The sequence below is a fragment of the Dermochelys coriacea genome, chromosome 6 (assembly GCF_009764565.3).
Source record: "Dermochelys coriacea isolate rDerCor1 chromosome 6, rDerCor1.pri.v4, whole genome shotgun sequence".
NCBI lineage: Eukaryota > Metazoa > Chordata > Testudines > Dermochelyidae > Dermochelys > Dermochelys coriacea.
In genome coordinates, this window is record NC_050073.1 from 96087260 (window position 1) to 96106614 (window position 19355).

General features: G+C 38.9%; 1 protein-coding gene across 18 annotated transcripts in view; it reads right to left on the reverse strand.

The window, feature by feature from the left end:
* The window catches only part of FOXN3 (forkhead box N3), a 321327-nt gene that overhangs the window by 95885 nt on the left and 206087 nt on the right, over positions 1-19355 (reverse strand). For all 18 annotated transcript variants that reach the window (XM_043517552.1, XM_038404312.2, XM_038404317.2 and 15 more), the window contains one exon: positions 7200-7264. In XM_043517552.1, the coding sequence (XP_043373487.1) occupies positions 7200-7264 (65 nt within the window). The remainder of the gene's footprint in view (positions 1-7199; positions 7265-19355) is intronic.

A 19355-nucleotide genomic window follows, 5' to 3' on the forward strand; every position in this document is an offset into this window, starting at 1 on the left:
ATTGCTGCTTTTTAGGATTAGATTTCCTGCCCAAGACACTGCAAAGAATCTGGCACAACTGTTCAAGTCCTTCAGGGAGAGCTCTCTTTTTTAAACTACAACTGACCTGTTTGAAATACACTAAAAATTAAGGCACAATATCTACATATTATTTATTTTCCTCAGTAGATCCAACTCAAACTCATTTAATAGCAATATGCACTCAGCTGTGTTAGCCACTCAAATCTTCAGTTGACAGGAGAGTATGGGATCTTCTTACCTGCAAATTTGTTTTTTGAGCTATCAGGGCCACAAATTCCAAATGCAAAACTCATCCGAGAGTTTATTCCCTCTTTATCAGTGTAGTGGCAGACAAATTGAACATCTGGCCTGGAAGCCCAATGGACCAAGGGTGACCCTTCGATATTTGGTAGTGGTGACTGACAATTGGAATATAAAGCATTTTAAGTTTTTGGTTAGCTTGATAGATTTGTGATCCTCTTTGAAAGTCTACTATTAACTGATTCCCATCTTGAAAATAATGAGAATTAATGAATGAAATCTCAAAGAAAGACCTGATCAAGTAGCTTGTATTGACAGCAGGTGTTTGACCACGTTAGATGTCCCATCCTCTCTATGAATGCCTATTTTTATGAGAGTATTAACAGAAAAAGCATTTTGGGGATTTTGGCTTAGCAAATCAGAAGGACTTACATTTATTCTTTAAAAAAAAAAAGACATTTGAGGATTATTTTTGTTATTTAATTTTAAACAAATGTATTCCATCAATAGTTAAAACTCAGAAACTTGAAACTCCAGTTCAGTTCTTTTATTTCATGAAATTATTTTAGTGTACTGCACTCACATACACTGGTTATTTCACTGTTTCTGATAGGTGCAGGGGTGAGGAAAACATATTTGTATAAATGCGAATGTGCATACACAAACAAACTGGAAGCCTATCTTTAGATGTGCATAATCCCTTTGTCTGGTCGAAACACAATTTTGTATCAATTTAACTGTTTGGAGCAGGGGCTTGGTTTGCATGGTTTTGTATCCCTGCCCATCCTGGCTAATAGCCACTGATGGACTTATCCTCCATGAACTTATCTAGTTCTTTTTTGAACCCTGTTATAGTCTTGGCCTTCACAACATCTTTTGGCATAGAGTTCCCCGGTTGACTGTGTTGTGTGAAGAAATACTTCCTTTTGTTTTAAACCTGCTACCTATTAATTTCATTTTGTGACCTCTCATTCTTGTGTTATGAGGAGTAAATAACACTTCCTTATTTCCCTTCTCCACACCAGTCATGATTTCATAGACCTCTATCATATCCCCCCTTAATCGTCTTTTTTCCAAATCAAAGTCCCAGTCTTATTAACCTCTCCTCATACGGAAGCCATTCCATACCCTTAAATCTTTTTTGTTGCCTTTTTCTGTACCTTTTCCAATTCCAATATCTTTTTTGAGATGGGCGACCAGATCTGCATGCAGTATTCAAGATGTGGGCGTACCATGGGTTTATATAGTGGCAATATATTTTCCTGTCTTATCTATCCCTTTCCTAATGATCCAACATTCTGTTAGCTTTTTTGACTGCTTCTGCACATTGAGTGAATGTTTTCAGAGAACTATCCACAATGACTCCAAGATCTCTTTCTTGAAGGATAACCGCTAATTTAGACCCCATCATTTTGTGTGTGTAGTTGGGATTATGTTTTCCAATGTGCAGTACTTTGCATTTATCAACACTGAATTTCATCTGACATTCTGTTGCTCAGTCACCCAGTTTTGTGAGGTCCCTTTGTAACTCTTCACAGTCTGCTTTGGACTTAACTATCTTGAGTAGTTTTGTATCATCTGCAAATCTTGCCACCTCACTCTTTACCCCTTTTTCCAGATCATTTATGAATAATATTGGCCCAGTACAGACCCTTGGGGGACATCACTCTTTACCTCTCTCCATTCTGAAAACTGACCATTTATTCCTACCCTTCAAATCCTATCTTTTAACCAATTACTGATCCATGAGAGGACCTTTCCTCCTATCCCAGCACTGCTTGCTTTGCTTAAGAGCCTTTGGTGAGGGAACTTGTCAAATGCATTCTGAAAATCTAAGTATACTATATCCACTGGATCATCCTTGTCCACAAGCTTGTTGACCCCCTCAAAGAATTCTAGTAGATTGTGCAACTTCTTTAGCAAAATAGTTAAGACACTGCAAGTCCCTAGTATGGATGCACTTCACATTTATATATATATATATATATATATATATATATATATATATATATATATATATATATAAAAAATGTGAATTATGCACCTTCCCTTAAGGGAATAAGCTATACCAAGTATAGAGCACTTTTAAATTGCTGTAACTGCATCTACACTGGGGGATGGGAGGCGTTATACCACTTTACGTATACTGATATAGTTAAAGCAATGCAATTTATATATGTGTAGACAAGCCATTGGGAACATCCTTCCCTGACTACTAGAAAAGTGACATCAAAAGAAGGCACATGAATTTCCCCTCTCTATTTCGCTGCTGTGAGGAGAGAAGTGGATGAGATTTGTCTCCCCAATCCTTTGCTTGGTGGGAAGAAGGGAAAATGGATTGTGACTTCAAAGATAAGTCAGGCTGACTTCAGTTTGATTGAATACTTCAGTCCTATTGATTGAAGTGAACACAGGCCCACAGATAGGCATTTTCACATGATTCACTTAAATCCAAAGCGCACCAAGACTTCATTGCATATTTTACAAGTAGTTGGCTTTCAAATGCCATTATGCTGAACAGAAGTAGGAGAGAAAATCTTCCTATTACTGAAATCAGAAATTAGACTATGTAACAAAGAATGTGGTTATACCTGATAACCAGCTGGGTGTATTTCTTCACTGTTCAAATAGCACATAGCCAATATGGGAAGACATGAGAGGTGTTCAAATTTTATAAAACATTCTGAAAATATACAACTTAATAAAACCCTGCAGCAGACGCCTAAGTGGCTTCTTTGTTTTTATAAGTGAGGGCAATTAAGAAAGAGTGGGTCATTTAAAAAAGTTTGAACTATAGTATTTCAAAATGAAAGGGAACTTAAAAGTTGAGATTTTTGGCTACAAATAGATTTTTAATTTTAATCTCAGTCATTGTACATCTTAGATACAGATAGTCAGTTAGCATCTGGAATCTGCAGGTCACTATTCCCGCATCACTGCTAACTATAGTTGAGAGAAATAAGTTATAGCCTTATTTTCATTTTATTTTTTAAAGTATTTGAAGCCAAGGTTTCACACCGGCAATGGTGGACAGAAAGCACACGAGGGGAGTGCTAAGACAGGTTAGTGGCAATGCTTAAGCCATGGATTGGCAAGCAACTTGATCTCCTTACACTTGCGCTCCTGAAATTGGGACATGGACTGAGAATGACCAAGCACACAGCAGAGAGATATAGCTGACTTTGTTGGAACACCATACATCAGCCTCAAACCCTTGCTACATGTGACCTCACCATTCTCATCTGGCACAGATGTCCCAGACAAGAACAGGAACTTTTCCACATAAAATGGATGATAGGAAGACATCACTAATTTCTCTAAACTAAAGCTGAAAGTTGTTTTAATAAAGATAAATTAAAAACGGCTGGATAAAGAAAAAACAGAAGGTTTGAAAAGAGCAAGTTGATGATTTGGAACAAAATCAGCTTGTGTAACGAAGCACAGGAACAGGGAAACTGAGCTAAGAGAGCAAAAAACCTACAAGTTCTGGTAATCCTGCAAAACAGCCCTAGTGGGCTTCATTAAGGAAGTTTTTGCAGCAAGTTTAGAAACTTAGATGAGGCAAAAGGTCCTGTGTACTACAAAAACTGTTTTAGAATCTGCATGGGAGTTCAGGTGGGAAGGGAGAGCGCATGGGCACCTTGACTAATGCTGCAAGTTTGTCACAGAGGTCGCAAAAGTTACAGGTTCTACGACTTTCCGCAACCTCTGTGAAATTCCACAACTGCAGCACTGGACAGTGTGGCTGACCCCAGGGCTGCCTGAGAAACTAGTCCTGGGGCCAGCCACTCAGGCAGCCCCACTGGCCACTGCTGGAGCCAGCCCTGGGGGCACCTGCACCGACCGCTGATCAGCCCCAGGCAGCTGGCCCTGGGCCCCCCCCCAGTGCAATGGCACCCCGGGGCAACTCAGATTTAGTCATGGGCATTTTTAGTAAAAGTTATGGATGGGTCACAGGCTGGGAATTTATCTTTATTGCCCATGACTTTTACTAAAAATACCCATGACTAAATCTGAGTTGCCCCAGGGTGCCGTTGCACTGGGGGGCACCCTGGGGCCAGCACCATCGGCTGCTGTATTGGAGTACTTTGACCATAGTACCACATTGGGGAAAAAGACAGATTTTTAAGGAGTGGCTGGGGCAGGGCCTTGTACAACAGGAAAAATAAAGTTCATTCTTTCATTTTCTTTGGCCCCAGGTTGAAGAGCAAAGTCAGGAACCAGATAATACAGAGCTTCCCAAAGAAGAAACTGATGCAGCCATCTTATGCCCAGGAAAGCTAAATGGAGAAGGGATACTCGTATCAATTTTGGGAGATTAAATAAGGCTCTTGGACAAGGTGCAAGGAAGAAAGCCAGAACAGGATTAATTCTCTGTTCTTTTTACACCAAAGACATAATGATTATAGGACAACCACACTTAATTTCAACTTCTGTTATTTCTTCTTTCCCTATTTTGATGTCTGCAGATAACAGGTTTCCCAGTCACCATTGGGAAACTTTAGAAGGGTTAAAAACTGTTTTGCCAAATAACTGAAATAAAACACAGATGGAAATAGGGAGAGGTGTCAGTCTCTCTCAGCTAAGAGGAGCTAGTAACACAGTGGAGTTATCCTCTCTTTAGCCCCCCGAACCAAGGGCACTGTCCTTTAATAGTGCAAATTAAATGGGGTGTGCGCAGTGTCGAACAAGTTTTGTTTACTAAATTTTGGGGGCAGTCATTTTAGACTACCCTCTGTAATACCGAATGAACATTCTCTCTGTATTTAACTAGATGCTTATCACGAAAGGTATTTTAAAAACCCTTCCTGTTATCTTACTTTTCCCAATTAAAAGTTTGCTTTCTTGGAAACAGAAGCATAGACAGAAACTAGCAGTTGAGTTAATTTCACATGTGAATGTCTGGTTCTCCTGTTTCCAAGAAAATGGATAGGGATTGGCAGAGTAAGGGGTTTAAAATGCTATCTGGTTGCAGGGCTTCACTGTGGCGTCTCTTTTCCTCATCTGAAATCGCCCTCCACCCACCTACCCCATTTACATCAAAATTAGACTTGAATGATCACCTGTAGCAGCAGCAGCAGCAGCAGCAATATTTTATACAGATATAAGCACCATTTTTAAAAATAAAGCCAGAGATTTGAAGGAATTTTTGACTCTAGACTACAATATTTCAAATTGGAGCATAAAGTATTAAGGGAAATGTCTCAGACAGATACTTTGTGTCCGCCCCCCATTCTGGAGTGGTGTCATGGGTTTGGGACAGAATATTGGCTAACGTGTTCCACTTGATGTGACTATGCTCAATACCAGCCCAACTGAAAGCTTTGTTCGTCAATCAGTTACTCAATAGGCAGTTGCCTGTTTTTGTAATGAGAAAAGACTGGCATATCTGCTGAAATGTGGGGAATAAAAAATAGCTATAGTGACTTCATAAACATCTTGTAATATAAGAAAAGGGAGGTCAACATTTGAGCCATTCAAACTTGACAATATCTCTAATTTTCTAAGGTAACAATAGAAAAAATGGTATTAAGGATACATCTGAACATCTTACTCAATCACAGACAAGCCCTGAACGAGGGAAGCAGAAACTTTTCTAATATATTAGACTCCCCCGCACCATTCCTTCCAATACGGTCTTGTGACTATGAAGACATCAAATCCATACTGTCCTTACAAAAAAGGAAAATGATCCAATTTCTGTAGGCTGTACTGTCTCCTAGAAGTAATGAACAGCCTGAAGCTTCTAATGAAATACATCAGAACACACTATAACAAAGACAATAGGAAAAAATGAAGATGTAAGGCTTTAGAAATATGCAGAACACTGTCTCAAAAATATTCTCCATTGAACTGCAGTAGTTTGATTACCCTGTGGGGAGGAGAGCAGCCACATTCCACTCCCTTCTATTTTGTGACTATGTTTGTATATATAATTATGGGTATGGCCTCATGTGAGCCATTGACCTCAATGTTAAATCCCCTCTTGATCTCTGGGACATTTTACAGGGTAAGAGTACCTTCATTTATAATGGAAACTACCTGCATAAAACTTGCAAGCACTGAGGAATAAGATCCCAAAATTGATACATTTCACAGGCTGATCTCAATACAAAAATTAAAACTTGTTTGCCCCAGAACAGAAAAGTCTTATGAAAAGTCTGCAAGTTATTTCCACAAATAAACAAACTGACATAATTTAGACAAAAGTTTTCTTTTAATGTTCCCAAGAAACATTAATTATGAGGGAAGTTATACATACACAGCAGCAAAGACAATACTCTTTCTGAAGAATAAAAATCTAATAGAACTCTCTGAAAACCTTCCCCTAACACCTATTAAACTACGTAGTTTTAGTTCACATTGTACGTCACACTGAAATAAAAACAAAAATAATTCCAAAGTCCTATACAAATATAAAGAAGAACACACACACTTTTACTTGGGAGGTTTTCTTTGATACAAATCCTCTAATTATTTTCCCCACTGTGGTGCTGACACATGGCCACCTGAAGAGACATCTTGGCATCAGCACAATTAGAGAATGCATGCTAGGAAGTAAAAGAAAGTGTCTCTCTCTTTCAGGGAAGAATTTTGCTTCATCAACACAGTTTAAATTGTTCCTAGGACATTTTCTGCTGTGTACTCTCAATTTCACTCAAGAAAAAATTGTTATAATTTACAATAAGCAAATCAATCTGAGGAAGGAGAAAGTAGCAATTTTCACAGTCAATATCACTTCTGGGTAATAATTTGCTATTTTCATGAAACCATTATTTAAAGAAAGCTGCAATAAAAGGAATCCGGTACAATGCAAATAAAATCACAAAGTCACTTTGAACTTCTTCCCCAAAAAGAATATTATGAAAATTATGATCACTTGAAAATACGTTAAGAATAATAATTACTCAGGAGATGCATATATATCTATGACCTACCTTGTAGAAGGGCTCCATTTCTCTTGAAAAAGGTGCTTCCGGGCCAAATGGGTGGACCTGATGTGCTAAAGGTAACAAGAAATACGTGTAAAGAAAATCTCATGTACATTTAGTAATTTACAAGTTACTATTTTAATGACGTCCTCTCCTTTTAATATGGTATCAACTTTGTCATGTTTTAACTGACTTTAAAACAGGACCCAACATTCTCGTTATTTGATAAGTTGATTTAAGACTCACATTCGATTCACAAAAAAACATTCCTCAGCCTAACCATCCAGCCTCACACTCACCTACATACTAATTTAGAAAAAGAAAGGCAGCATGGAGAAAAGAAAAAAACAAAAAATATTTACTGAATTCACAATGCAAAAAATATCCATTGGGTTTTTTAAGATGCATCTACTACTGGAAAACAATATACTTTACAGCCAAGCATTTAGTCCGAACAACCCACTTTCCCAGTTTAAAAGCAGTAGTATAAAAAAGGCTTAGGTAAATACTGTACCGTTTCTGTATTTTCATAGGAATATTACTTCCATGAAGAATGCCATGCATCAAGTGACATCTCATTGTGTCATCATTAATAATCACATTAATAAGAATATAACTTCAACTGATATGGACAGTAAGTTTAGAAGGCTGGACAAGAGCCATGATTTTACAAGACACTTATTTTATTGTCATTATTACGTGGGTTGAGGTAATGAATAGGGCTCCAGTTATGGACCGGGACTCCACTGTGCAAGGCACTGTACAAACATAGAACAAAAAAGGGGCCTGCCCTGAGGAGCTTACAATCTAAGCATAGACAGCAGTGGATTCTAACAGATGGGGAAGCACTAGGAAACAGTGAGACAATAGGCAGTGATATTGACGCAGTAGTAGCCTAACAGTGAAGTTTTTGGTAGACAATTTTAAGGAGGGATTATGGATAATGAAGGTAGATAATGAATTTGCTTTGCAAATATTTATGGGGAGCTCCTTGCAAGCGCGAGGGCCAGCAAAGCAGAAAGCACAAAGATCCCAGGTTGAAAATTAAACAAGTTGGTAATGAAGGCTGGCATCATTTTCAGAGTGGAGGCAGGAGTCAACATCTTAACAGCCTACAACAGATGACAGATCAGGCAGATGTAAGCAGCGAAGAACCTCGAAAGTGAAGACAAGTACTTTGTGTTTCACAAGATAGAGAAAGGGGAGACAGTGAAGGGATGCATGAAGAAGGCATGAACATGGTCAAAGCAATGAGATAGGGAAATGAGCTTTGCAGCAGTGTACCTAGTGCATATAAGCTGGGCAAGATTGCATTTCTTAAGTCAAGAGATGGGGAGGTTGCTGTAGCTGAGATGAGGAGGACTTGGAGACAGGTGAAAATCATATGACAAGCTGCTACAGGGGGTCTCGCTATCATCTGGTTGAGTAAGACTATTTCACACAGATTTGTGTTTTGCTGAAGGATTTAAAAAGAAATTGTGTGAAGTGCTGACTCAGAACTTGTGGTGCTTCTATAGCTGCCCTACCAACATTTGAGATTTTTTTTTTCCCCTCCACCAAACTTCAATTTGTTAGAGTCTTAAACAGGTCAAGAAAACTAGTGTCCTAATGCATTGTGATCTCTAAACAATCTGTTAAACTGTATCTAATTATTCCTCACAGAACACTACCTACATAACTAACAGCAGCTTCCACACACAGGGTACTTCGTGAGAAACAGATAGGATCTATGACAAGAGTTCCAGCCAAAGAGTTTAAGGAAATAACAGATCTGCAGGCAGGTCAACTTAGTCTTTCAGCTTTCTGAGATAGAAAAACAGAATATTATGCAGCTTAGTGTGTGGAGGTATTTTGGAAGAGTCTTTTAAAAAAACAAAAACAGATCCTGTGTGAACATTAAAAAGCCACTGCACTTTAGTAACAGTAGAGTGTTACTCTATTTGCCCAATATTCCCCTCTCTCCATAGCTGTGCAGGGTGATTTGTGCAGGTTGGTGCCCGCAAAAGACACCTGTATGCAGTGATGCTTAATTAGTTGTAGGTACTTGGCAAACCTTCAGTACGAAAGGCACTAAATACAAGATAAGCTTTTATTATAAACCAAAAATCTCAGGTATGTTGATAGGGCTTAGGCATGGAAAGCATTTTAAAGCACAAACTCTAGGGGAAAATATCTTAAAAACAAAAATACATTGTAGCATTCTGGAGGAAAGAAGAAAAAAATGTGTTAAAGGATCTTAATTATAAAATCATTATATGAGCTGCAAGAAAGTGGACCAAAGCTTTAAAAAAAACAAACAAACAAACAAACCACTAAATAAAAAAAACCAAAAACTCAAAACAAAAAAACAACCCAGAATTATATATTTACTACACTGTAAACTCATCTTGAAACAGCACATTGGAAACATAAATTACTAGGATACAAAGAAGTCCCCTAGATGCAAATCCAAACACAAATTAAAAAAACAAACACAGATACTTTTCAGGAAAATTAAGATATAGCAACTTCTGTTATATCAGTTAACAATCCACCCCCATCTCCTCCATCTTTGGATGCATGGTCTAAAGCAAGCAACACAGCATTTCTGTTCATTACTTTTTTCTCTCTCTTTGTTTGACTACTACTGCACATAATTCAGTGAAATAGAAAACAGATGCCTTTTGTTACATTTGCACCATTAGGAAGGTTCTGATAAAATGTCATGAATAAAAAACATGCTGCTTTTCAAAAAAATTATTCTGCAGAGACTTTTGTGCTAACATATACACGTTTCACTGAGTGACTCACTTAAATAAAGTATTAATATAGGGTCTGTAAAAGAATTCAAGTCAATAACCTAGGAATACAAACCTTTTATAGCACAGGAGAGAATTAACCAAAATAGTATTACAGAATCATTGTTACCAGTGTGAAAATAGTGTATGTATATGCATGCACATGTCCAAACACAGATGGATCGTGCATGCATATGCACCTATTTACCTACAGGTGAATGACTAGCAACATCCTTGCTGTACACCTCCTTACCTTACAAATCAGGGTACTGATGCTTCAAAGTGTTGGACACTATGAATTCATATGGAGGTAAATGACAGCACCTTGTAGGACTGGACCTTAAGTTTATAGGACCTCACTGAGTCCAGAACCATCTTTGGGGTTGGCACATGGTAAAGTTGCAAAATGATAAGGCAAATATGCTGCACAAACTTGTCCTGGACAGAGGGCTGAACATGAGATTCCCAGCCTTATGTAAAAGGTTCCCCTGTAAAATTCAGTGGAATCCTGAAGTGAAGTTTTAATGAAATTTTCTCACAACCAGACTATTAGAGTAACTTGGGAATAGGAAGGGGGAGCAGAAGAGATATTAACTTATATTTTTGACTAGACATAACGTCTACGATGTAGGAAACAGAAAACAATGATGGATTTACCTTGTATTTTCCTGAAAGTGAAAAAGCCCAGAGACTCACATGAAAAACCAATCTGAGCCAACCTGAGCCCACTGAGATTGAGAAAATTGAGTGCAGCTCTCCAGGGAAGAAATTTGGAAATTCAAATGTGTAAGCAGCGTGCCACAGAGAGTGAGACAGATCAAGATTATCAATAATAAGTCTTAGCGTTTACAGAACAGTGCTCACGTTTAACTAAAACTGGTAATTGATGGATAACTTAGCTTCCAGTTCCCAAACTCTTACAGACAAAGTCTCAGGTGGTATTAACTGTTAAAATTTAGTTCAATTTGAGAAATGAGAGTTAAACAGTGTCTCAGTTTTAAAGTATTCAGTGTTTGATTTCTCCCTGTTTCTGATGACATCAACTTTTGGAAAAGCTCACCCTACACATACCACCTATGATAAAAACACCCTTTGGGTCATCCAGAGTATTTTTGGCTACATTCAGTTGTCTATATAATTTGTAAACTTCTTCAGGCAGAGACTATTTAACTTTCCGTTTTCTACTACAGTGAACACAAAATAATAATATAAATGCCACAGAGTATATAAAAACAAGTAATTTGTGACCAGCATATCCTGGTAATAATAATGCTACATTTATACCACTTTAAGATTTTTTTTTTTTTAAACATGTTCAACAGGAGTGAGATCCAGTTGCTTAGATTCTCCTTTAATAAATCCTCCTCTGGCTACTAGAAATATCGAACTTTTAAGCAAAAGAATACCATACTACCATTTAGTGCGAGGTCCACTTCAAATGTGACTTAGTGTTCAAAAACTAGAAACTGATCCATAAAGAAAGCAACAGCTATTTTAAAGTTGCTATGATTTAAAGCCATAAAACAGCCTTAACTATCTTATTATTCTAAAAGTTTACAGTTTAATGAATCTGTGAAAGGATATGCTTTAAGTTTGTCTTATTTAGAACACTCTGCAACCATACCGTTTTACAGCATTCAGTATCAGGTTCTTCTTCAGTGTCACAAAATTGTGTTAATGCTGTGCTCTAAAGACAGCAGAATATATATTAACATTAGTCAGAAATACAAACTGTGAAGTAGAAATACACAATACATGGAGCTAAAATAAGAGTTTGGATAGAACAACAAACATTGTAGCTGGGAAACAACTCTGAGGTTGTAAGAACTTCTGGCCTAATGCAGATTTGCTATATGTAGTCAGTATTAAACTGTAACTAAAAGGTCTAATCCAAGGATCGGCAAGCTTTCACACATGGCCCGTCAGGGAAAGCCTCTGGCAGGCCAGGACGGTTTGTTTACTTGCAGAGTCCACAGGTTTGGCCAATTGTGGCTCCCACAGGCTGCAGTTCACGTCCCAGGCCAATGGGGGCTGCGGGAAGCGGCGTGGGCCGAGGGATGTGCTGGCCGCGGCTTCCCACAGCCCCCATTGGCCTGAGATTGTGAACTGCAGCCAGTGGGAGCCGCAATCGGCTGAACCTGTGGACACTGTAGGTAAACAAACTGTCTCGGCCTGCCAGTGGCTTTCCCTGATGGGCTGCATGCCAAAGGTTGCTGATCCCTGGTCTAATCAAAGTAACTGTGACTGGTTGTTTTTGGCTTTAATGACACAAGATTTTAAAATGTAATCAAGGTTTGTCATCTGAAGCATGACAACAATATACTGAAGAGACCATGGATAAGAACAGATTGCATCTGAGAAAATGTATAGAAGCATAAACAGTCCTCTTGTTGCACGACAATCATTCTATTACCTGCATTTTGTGCAAGATAAACTGAAGATTCAATCCTACTCTCTATCATAGGGTACCCACCATTGTGTAGACTGTAATGGCAATTAATCCAAAATGCATGCTAACAGTAGCAGATTTCACAACCATATGGGGTGCAGGCCCATGCATTTAAATTCACGATGAATCCCTCTGAATCCAGTCAGTCATTCTAACTATGGTATGTATGTAAGTTCCTATCAGTAGAACACTGCATGGTTAAGAAAAAAATCTTCATCTATCCAGTAAACTATCAAATATTCTCAACAATAAATGGCTGAGTGAAGTCATGTCAATGGCGTTTTTCTGTCTGTACAATAACTTTTGAAGATCCAGGGGTATCAATGGGAAGAACCCTACTAATTTTGGTGACAACTGGAAAAGCCCAATTTCCACTAAATCAAATGATTGGCTTATTTACCTCTCATGTCACAATCTCACTAGGGAGCTTCTGGGAGTTGAAGAGAGGGACACACAAGGTTTGGGGGCAAAGCTGCTTGGAAATTTGTCTGATAGGATGTTGTGGGGTGGGGAGGTTGACTCAGAAAAAGTTGATTCATACAAATCTAAAACATTCTGCAGGAAAGTGTCAATTTTAACAAATGTTTTTGCTGGAAACAAGGCAGGCTGGCCAGCCCAGCAGGCAACCAACCAGGAGCTCCTGGTGTGTGAAAGGAGGTTGGCCCACAGAAGCAATGAAAAGTGTGACCCTGTAGTTGAATTATTTCTATCAAAACGTATAGATCACCGATTTACAAGATCTTAAAAAGTGTATAGGCTGCAAGAGACTTAAAACAAGGAAATAAAACTCCTTTGTCTGCTGGAATTTACATTAGGGCAAAGAGTCTGCATTTCTTACAGCCAAACAAAAGAGTAAGATATAACTCCTCTTTCAGAGTTGCAGTATTTTACATTTATGCCAAAACTCCAGCTGGGCTCCTTTTCAGAAAGGCCTGATTAAACAGATTTCTCAAATTAAAACAAAACCAGTTGTATGGGTCCAAATACAAGAGTTAAGTTATGATGAGAATGGAGAGGGGGAAGGTACTAAATATGGGGCCAACAATGATTATATTACTAAAAATATACCTTGAGGAAATGGGGGGAGGGGAAGAAAAAACAAAACAAAAAAGAACCCCAGAGAATATAGTTTAAACTCCTTTTGAAGTAGGGAGTTATTAACAGAGACAAAATGTCCAGGGGAAAGAAGTTCTATGCCCCAGGGCTAGCCATAGCAAGTGGCAGGTCCCTAAAAGGTGGGTAGTGACAGAGCAGATACTAGTCAAAATTAAGCTCTGAAAGGAGGCTTAAATACAGCCTACGCTGGTAAAGCTCTAAAGCTCAACAGCATCAGCTGAAAGCCAACACACCGCTTTATACGCACTGAATGTAAAGAACATGGGACAGGAATAATATGACCACAATTGTTTAATTTTAGCTACTAGAAAGCATTTTACCTTTAAAGTCAGAAATTGTTACAAGAGAATACCACCTTATATTTACAGGTTTCAGAGTAGCAGCAGTGTTAGTCTGTATTTGCAAAAAGAAAAGGAGTACTTGTGGCACCTTAGAAACTAACAAATTTATTTGAGCATAAGCTTTCATGAGCTTGATGAAGTGAGCTGTAGCTCACGAAAGTTTATGCTCAAATAAATTTGTTAGTCTCTAAGGTACCACAAGTACTCCTTTTCTTTTCACCTTATATTTGTACTCATTTAAAATCTCTCTTTGTAATTAAATAAACTTGTTTTATTATTAATCTAAATTAATCCAATGTTGAGAAACTGTTGCGTATTGACCCTTTTCAGAGGCAATGGACCTTTAATATCTGAACTATCCAAGAAAGGGTGAGATAGTGCACAACACGTTTCTTGGGAAAATTTGGGTTTGGAAGTATGTTGAGGTCACCTTGCTGGTAGTAAGAAAGGCTGTTGGAAGCCAGAGCGGGGCTGGTGTGTTGCTGACAGGCTGCAGCTATACACAGATGCTCAGGGTGTGACCTGCATGCTGTCAGGTTGTTTGTGAGCGGCCCTATTTGGGAGCTACAACAGCAAAGCACTGGGAGGCACCCAAGACAAACAATCCCTAACTGCTCTGGACTGCACCTCAGAATGTAATACAATCACACCCTGATCTAAAGCCAGCAGTGGATAATGATCCTGACAATTACAGTCAGCTCTAAAGGAAGGCTCAGGTATTATTTGTATACAAGTGAAAATGGAGATTAATAATTTTATTAAGATAATGTTGAAGTAAAAAGAAAACGGTACAGAGTTTAGGCATAGAAGTTTTTGTTTATCAGGGAATAAGGTACAGATTATCAAGGGGTGCGAAATTCAGTTTAGGAGCGGGTGGTGAAAGGAATACATAATCTGCAATCTCCCCAATCGGGGGTAAAAGTTTAATGAGTCAAAGTACAGACACTGACATATGGGAGTATGTTGTCCATATAATGGCTATGTTCATTGTGGAGTATAATGAGCGGATACGATGAGGAGGATGGATCTACCCTCATTTGGTGGGATTTAATGTTCAGTGAGTTTATGATTCCAGTTCATATGGTCCAATGGAAAAAGTCTCTCAGTCCCTTTCCCCCATAGTTGATGCAGAATGTCGTACCGGCTCACACCTCCTGGTATTGTCGGTGGCCGGTGATGTGTTCGATGTAGATGTCCCTGGACCATTGGATTGTGTCCAACTACTACCTTTTTTTTCTTGGAGAGATTTAGGACGGGAGGGTAATTGGCAAGCACTCCAGTATCAAGATTTGGAAAGGATGTGGCATACCCCAGTATTTTCCCCAGTTTGCCTTTCTTGTTCTCAGAGTTATGGATTTTATGTACTATGGAAATTCAAATCTGTGGAGATTCTCTGCAAGCTGCACTTGTGCAGGGAAGGGGAGACTGGTTATTCAGAAAAAGGAGGATGCTGATACTGGCTTGTTTCACATTCTCCTGCTGCTTCAGAGAAATGGCTTGTGCAATTGGGTTGAGAAAAGCCAAACATTTCAGCCATCTCTGTGGATGCTTTTCTCTAATATACCTCCTGCATAAAGTCATGGAAGAGGCACTTACTCTATTGTTCATGGCCTCAATGCCATTGGTAGTTCTGCTGCCACCTTTTAATTTGCCCTCACCTATTCATTTGAACAGGCACCCAAGGCAAGCTTTCCCACTGCACTGGCTGTCTGAAAGGCTGAACAGATCCCAAATGAAAGTCAACACTGACACTGTTATAGGTGGTGGTGGTGGTGGTGAAGTGGGAATTAGGAGGTGTCCTTTCTGACTGGATGGTTTTCGTTGCATGCAAGACAGCCTTTTTTGCCCTCAGCAACGAGTTGGAAGCGTGCAGAAGATCTGTTGAACTGTTGCTTTCTAACTCTCTTCAGGTATTTGGGGTAACTCACCACAGGAAGACATAGGTGCTGGAACTAGGGATGCAGGGGCTGCTGCTGCACCCCCTGGCTTTAAGTGGTTTCCATCATATACAGGGTTTACAGTTCGGTGCAATGGCTCTCGGCCCCCCCACTATACAAATTGTTCCAGCACCTCTGCAGGAAGAGTTACATTGTCCCACACACAAATCAGTGCGGAAGATTGAACCGTTTCATTTTACTCACTGCTGGTAGGAAATCTATATTTCCTTTATTAAAAAAAAAAAAAGTCTAAAGAAGAACTGAAGCTTGGAGAATCTTTGTGGTGGCTCTGGCAAATGAGCCTAGTACCAAACTAATGACTAACAGGTCTGGTTCTGGCCCCAAAATTAGAACTGAATATCTACAATGTGAGGTTTGGGCAACATGGTAACGATGGAGAAATGACAGTTTATAGTAAAATACCTGAAAATTTCAGTTCTCTTTGCAGTTTCTGCCCCAATGCGAGGTGCTTCCTACCATCTGAGCATAAATAGGCCTGTTCTGATAAAATGAGTGCTGTTTAACCAAAGATAGAAGGGAGGAATAAAGAGATCGAGGAACTTGGGTTTGAATTAATTCTGTTAGAATTGTTCAAAAACAGTTGCGTCAAATCAAGCTCTTGCAACTCAAGTGACTCTCTGATCTAACATTTAGAGAAATGAGTTCCCGTATGCCTAACGGCTTCATTTATCCAAACCATGCATTGCACACGTCTTCTGTATATTCAGAATTAAGCTTCAGTTATTATTTTCAGATAAGTACAGTTTTATTCAAAAAGCAACTTAAACATTCTGCACATGACCAAAATCACCCCTTGTAGTGGAAAGGGCTCTTGATTTAATCCACCTTAGCGATTTGCCCATTATTACAGTTTTCATTATTCTTAAAATGCCCCATGAAATGATGCAAAGTGATCTTGTTGCAATGCGAGTTGAAAATTCATGTATATTTACTTTATTACTTTTGGGTATTTAGACTGTTTGAGTGTGCTTCTATATACAAGGTGATTTAAATCACCTTACAGCTCCCCTACAAAATCTTGTGAACGCAACACTATAGGCGATATCATTAAATCTACTTGGAACACTTGTAGGGAACTGCAGGTTCAGAAACTTTGCTGAGAGTTTTCTACTAATGCATCCCTTTGGGAGTGGGGTGGGTAGGGACACATGTAAAATCCTGTGGAGGAGCCTTCCCCAACAGTGCTCCCTGGCTCCCCTTTGTGGCTGAAACTCTGCTCCTCCGCCCATGCAAAATCCCCTGTTGAGGCAGTGCAGAGGATCCAAACAAAGAGTAGTAAATGCTCAAGGAGCAGTATTCATTTTAGCAAGTACCACCAGCTCCTACCAAATGTGGCCAATACCTTGCTCAGAATCCTTTTAGTGCACTAAGCCCTGCCCCACCTCAGCCACAGAGTTATGACCCAGCAGAGTTAAAATGGAGTTATCCCTTCCTCCTTTCAGGGAGGGGATGGAGCTCCTTAACTCTTCTTTGTTCCCCTCCATTCATCATAACACAGGGAACACAGATCCTTCTATTACCATTCTGCATTCATTTTGCTACATTCCACTTTACTGCCATTACTGGACTAGAGCGAACTAGGCTATAGTACAAAAACAGGTTAATATGCTATAAATCCAGTGATACACTGTGGTTATATTAAAGAATTTATCACCCACATTATACTTTTCGAGCCATACAGCAGCTTTTATATACTGCTGTACTCGACTCAGACACATGGTCTGTTAACAAGACAAGAATTTACAGTTCCTGCCAACAACTTTCTGGCGGTTAATATCACAATTAGCTATTACCTAGCCACATTCAAGCAAGCTTCCTCCCACATCAGGAATCCCCACCCCTCAACCCACGAAAACTAGGCTAATGAAAATATAGGAAAAATATTTTGAAAGTACATATTCTTAACATATTTCCCTGATTTTAATGAAAACTGATTACTTCAGAGATTTTTAACTACACAAAATCATTACTCACTGGTCTCCTATTTTCCTGCAAGTGCCAAGGCATTATTTTCAGAGATTTATGACTTCACCGTAGCAGTTTTTTTAATTTATAAAGATTAATGTAATATTATAGTAATGCTTCTCCTTCCTTTGTAGTTCCCCCTTTTATTGTCTCTGTATGACTCACTTGTTGTGGGATGTAGACTGTAAATCTTAGGACTGGGACTTTACTTGTTTCTCTGAAGGTGTTTAACTCACTTTTGAAGGAAAAATAATAAATGCTGATTTCTTGTGCATTCTAAATAAGTTTTGTATAAAATGACATGACTGCCACTGGGTTTAAGCCTAGACCTTAAATAAAGTTAAACACAAGAGGAGAAAGCAGGCTGTAAAGGTCTTCAAGGACAGACAACAAAATGTATTGAAAACAAAACATATTTTGCTTTTTGAAGGACAAATGTAGTGAGCTGATCAGGCTATTGCACTCACCAAAGACTGAATTGTGCATCTTTCCAGAGGAGCATTCTGAGGGCCCCCATTTAATGTTTTCTTACACCGTCTATTCTTCCCATCACCATGTTCAAAACTTCAGAGCACAGGTCACCATTCTTCTAGTTCAGGAAAATTGGGCCAAGTTTCCTTAGGAACCCATCAAATAATCTCGAGATAGCCCAAGGGAATCTCACCACTGGAGAGGTGCATGGCGCTCCCTTTCCTCGGGATACTCTCTCTGTGGCCTCCAACAAGATTCTGGCCCCTTGCTACTGGCTGAAAATAGCTTTATCAACACCAGTTGCAGAGGCAAAGCCTGTAAAAGGTAAGGCAATTGGTCTCTTATTCTTGTTTTGTTCTTTTTTAAAAGCTATAGCTTTTTTATTTTTAAACTGACATCCCTATCTAGATGTTTGCATTTTGGACTAGATCTGTCAAACTAGTCACTTCTTTCTACTTTAAATACTACAACATTTCTTTTGAGATCTTTGTTTTTCTAGGCTGAATATCAGAATAGAAAAAACCACCACATATATTTAGAAACTCATTGTGAGCCAAATATGCCACATTTTAGAATATAAAAGATTTTTCTCCAAGAGGAGTCATGTTCATTGAGAGCAGGAGTTTCTGGCTACCAGCCTCAAATTCTAATCCCAGTTTTACCACTAATTGGATATGTAGATTTTGTTCAAGTCCCTTCACCTCCGTGCCTCAATTTCCCCACTTGTAAAACAGGTAAAATACTGACCTATCCTGCAGTGCTGCAGGGAAGGATAATTATTTGTTGGATAGTACTGTGAAAATAAAGCATTATGTGAGGGCTAAGTTTTTTTTTTTTTAAAGTGTGTTTAGTTAAAGTTACTTCATTTGTAGTATGCACTGTTCTCCCTCACCCCTTTTATTATTTTGGAGGAAGACAACACATTGTGGGATACAAGAGTTACGTAATTTATTGTTGTGCTGCTTATATTTCTCTCAATTCTTAACACAGTTTAGGTCCTCTGTACAACTTAAATCCTACATAGGGATTGCACAAGACAGAGGAGACAGTTTTGAGGGTGTTGCTGGGTTGAGAAGCTGTTCAAG